The sequence below is a fragment of the Chaetura pelagica genome, unplaced genomic scaffold, assembly GCF_000747805.2.
Source record: "Chaetura pelagica isolate M959 unplaced genomic scaffold, ChaPel_1.0 scaffold177, whole genome shotgun sequence".
NCBI classification, from domain to species: Eukaryota; Metazoa; Chordata; class Aves; order Apodiformes; family Apodidae; genus Chaetura; species Chaetura pelagica.
In genome coordinates, this window is record NW_009953803.1 from 1,638,016 (window position 1) to 1,641,487 (window position 3,472).

General features: G+C 56.1%; 1 protein-coding gene across 1 annotated transcript in view; it reads left to right on the forward strand.

The window, feature by feature from the left end:
- SH3RF2 (SH3 domain containing ring finger 2) overlaps positions 1-3,472 on the forward strand; it is a 44,111-nt gene that overhangs the window by 35,213 nt on the left and 5,426 nt on the right. Inside the window, exons 6-9 of the mRNA XM_010001247.1 lie at positions 1,871-2,088; positions 2,684-2,727; positions 2,759-2,884; positions 3,413-3,468. Coding sequence (XP_009999549.1) covers positions 1,871-2,088; positions 2,684-2,727; positions 2,759-2,884; positions 3,413-3,468 — 444 coding nt within the window. The remainder of the gene's footprint in view (positions 1-1,870; positions 2,089-2,683; positions 2,728-2,758; positions 2,885-3,412; positions 3,469-3,472) is intronic.

Consider the following 3,472-nt stretch of genomic DNA (forward strand, 5'->3'; position numbering starts at 1 on the left):
CCTGCTTAATTCAGGCCAGGAGCTTTGGCAGAGCCCGGCGGGTGCCACGACCGGCTCGTTTGGACGAGTCACCCCGGGAGCCGGGGCAGCAGCAGCGCCTGAGCTCGGACTTTGCCTTTGTTCCTCTTGGATGACTTCGGCCTTTTTTTTTTTTTTCCTGCCAGAAAAGAAACCAAAAGCTGAAGGCTCTTTTAGAGTCAAAATACTGTCTTCAGAGCAGGCATTTAATCACTGGACACCATTGATTTAACTAAACAAACATGCATTAGAAAGAGCCATAATTAAAATACACAGAATTAAAATTTACAAAAAAATGCCTGTGCCCTTAGTTCCCCTGAGATATGCTCAGATTAGGTAGATAAATTAATAACAGCTTAGGAAAATAGTGCTCCACTTCTCCAAACAGGAAGTGGGGAAAGTCAGAAGGCCTTGGAGCAGGGTTTCCATGTCTGGAAGCCCTTTGTGCTGGTCCTGCAGGAGCAGGGATGGACAGAGGGGAGCAGGGATGGGCAGAGGGGAGCAGGGATGGACAGAGGGGAGCAGGGATGGACAGAGGGGAGCAGGGATGGACAGAGGGGAGCAGGGATGGGCAGAGGGGAGCAGGGATGGACAGAGGGGAGCAGGGATGGGCAGAGGGGAGCAGGGATGGGCAGAGGGGAGCAGGGATGGGCAGAGGGGAGCAGGGATGGGCAGAGGGGAGCAGGGATGGACAGAGGGGAGCAGGGATGTGCAGAGGGGAGCAGGGATGGGCAGAGGGGAGCAGGGATGGACAGAGGGGAGCAGGGATGAGAAGAGGGGAGCAGGGATGGACAGAGGGGAGCAGGGATGGGCAGAGGGGAGCAGGGATGGACAGAGGGGAGCAGGGATGGGCAGAGGGGAGCAGGGATGGGCAGAGGGGAGCAGGGATGGACAGAGGGGCAGCTTTAGCAGCAGGGGGATCACTTCCATACAGGGCTACCAGGGCTGCACTGACAGACTGTTAGGGCATCTCAGCCCTGCTTCCCTGAAGTCTCCCAGCAACACATCTAAAACTCACCTGCCACACTCCCAGATCCTCCTGATGCCATTTGTTTTCTCCCCCCTCGATTCTCTGTCCTTGCTCACACTCTATCCTGCCAGCTCACTGGGTTCCTGCCAAAGGTCCCAGTGCTGCTTTACTGCCAGTGTTGCCCCCTGCACCCTCCCCATATTCAGCAGTACTGCTGATGAGTCTCAGTCTTCCCAGCTCATTTCTGGCCCATTCAGCCTCCAGCAGCCCCAGGGCTCCACCTTGCCCATAAACAGAGCCAACAAGTCATGCAGAGCACAGCCCAGGCACCCTACAGAGCCTCATAAAGCATTTGGAGCTGCTGTTCTATCCTCCCTAGACAATTTCTACATAGTAAATTGGTGCCTGAGTTACTTGATGAATCACTGTTCAGTTATTAAACCATAAATCATTCCTCTACCCATCAAAATGGTAAAGGAAGAATCAGAGGAATTAGCAAAGGGACATCATGGTGTCCCACTCTCTCAAGGGATTTGGAGCCATGTGGCCAGTGTGCTGGTGGGAAGGGTTGCCAAGGGGTTTTGGCAATTCAGTAGCCCCAGGTGAGAGCATGAAGATGACCTCTCTGGGGAAGGCAGGGGAGGAGGACAATCCAAGGTAGCTCCTGTGCACCCAAAGGGCAGAGGGAAGGCTTGAGCCAGGTGACAGGAGCACCAACCTCTGCCTGGTCTGTATGGACCCACCCAGCCCCTGTGCCTACAGGTGCTTCTCACCACTCCAGCTATTTGGAGGATTTCCCATTATTCCCTATTTGGTAATAATTTCTTACACATCTAGTGCACAAGTCTAGTCTCAGCTTCTTTTCTTGTCCACTCCAAACAGGAAATCTATTCTCTCCGACCCAAAGATGCCTTCCCTCTACGCCTCCTGGACTCTGTCAACCTCCTCGCTCTCCTCCCAGGGGAGCATCTCAGAGAACGGCCCGAGGCAAAGCAGAGCCCTGAAGCCTGTGCTGCTGCCCCCGCCGGTGCCCCCGCCGGGCCGGAGCGGGGCCGGGGCTCAGACAGCGCTGCGGCGCGGACGGGGCAGCACCAGGAAGAGTAAGTGCTTTGGGGGGCCCAAACCAGCTTTGGGGGGCCTAAACCAGCTTTGGGGGATCCAAACCAGCTTTTGGGGGGTCCAAACCAGCTTTTGGGGGACCCAAACCAGCTTTGGGGGGCCCAAACCAGCTTTGGGGGGCCCAAACCAGCTTTGGCCAGTCTGGAGGGAGGTTCTGCAGCTGTCACAGACAGCTCTGTGGGAGCTCAGTTTAGTATATTATTAGGAATTACTAAGAGAGGAACCCAGAATAAATGAATAAATCTCAGCTGTTTATGGTGAACTCAGACCCTGAGCACTTCATGTATTTCTGGCAATTCAAAAAGCAAACAGTAAAATCAGGAGCAGTATCCAGGAGGATGGCCAAGAGAATGAAATAACTTCTGTCTCAGGAGAAAAATTATTCAGGTTGGAAATATCTGAGACGCATAAAATCATGAATAGCCTGAAGGTGAGAAAGGACACCCCGCCAAAAAACAGCGGCAGGAATTAACCAGGGAGATGTGTGGAGTCACTGCTCGCTGCTGCCTCTTCGCTTTGAGAGGAGCGTTTAGGATCCCTGCTGACTTACCTCCTGCCAACTGTTCTTGCCCGCAGACGGGTCCCTGCAGAGGCCGGGGCAGGCAGGGCTCCCCCCGCACGCTGCCGGCTCCCTCCCGCGTCCCCCCGCAGCGCGGCCGCTCCAGCTGTACCACCAAGGACCCCCCGTCCAGGAGCGAGGCGGCCCCCAAGCCCCCCGCCTCAGCCCCGCCCTCCATCCTGGTGAAGCCGGACACCTCCCGCAGCGGCGCCGAGAAGGTAGGGCCGGGGGTCACCGCGGAGCAGAGGGACCCCAGGCCTCCTGGATGGGTATTTGGTGTCAGCTCAGGACTGACCAGGGTCGAACCCCTCCAGGGCTCCACCCTCCCCGGGGTTTCCTCTGCTGGCGAGCACTGGGATTGGTACCTGCAGCCCCAAATCAAGTATTTGCGGTGCTGACTCTGCTGTTCAGGTCAAGGCCTTTAGAAAAGCAAGATGTTGCAGGAAATCCTTCCATGTAAACCAGTGTTCAGTCACAGTCAAGTCTTGAGACCTTTCTGAAGTCTTAACTCAGGCAAGAATCCCCCTCCCCAAGGCCCCCGGGTGTCTGGGAGTGCACGAGCAAAGGCCAGACCTGCTGTGGGTCCGTGTGTCAGGCTGCTCTGCACAGCCTCTCCCATACCCCCCCGGCTCGGGCTGAGCCATCTGGAAAGGAAATTTCTTTCCCTTTCTGGCAGCCAGAGGGAAAGTTCGTCAAGACAGAATATTCTGCAGGTTGCCCTGACTCGGGTCCCCATCTCGTTGCAGCAAGTGAAGACGGTGAGGTTCCAGAACCACAGCCCCCCGCCGCCCAAGCGGCACAGCCTG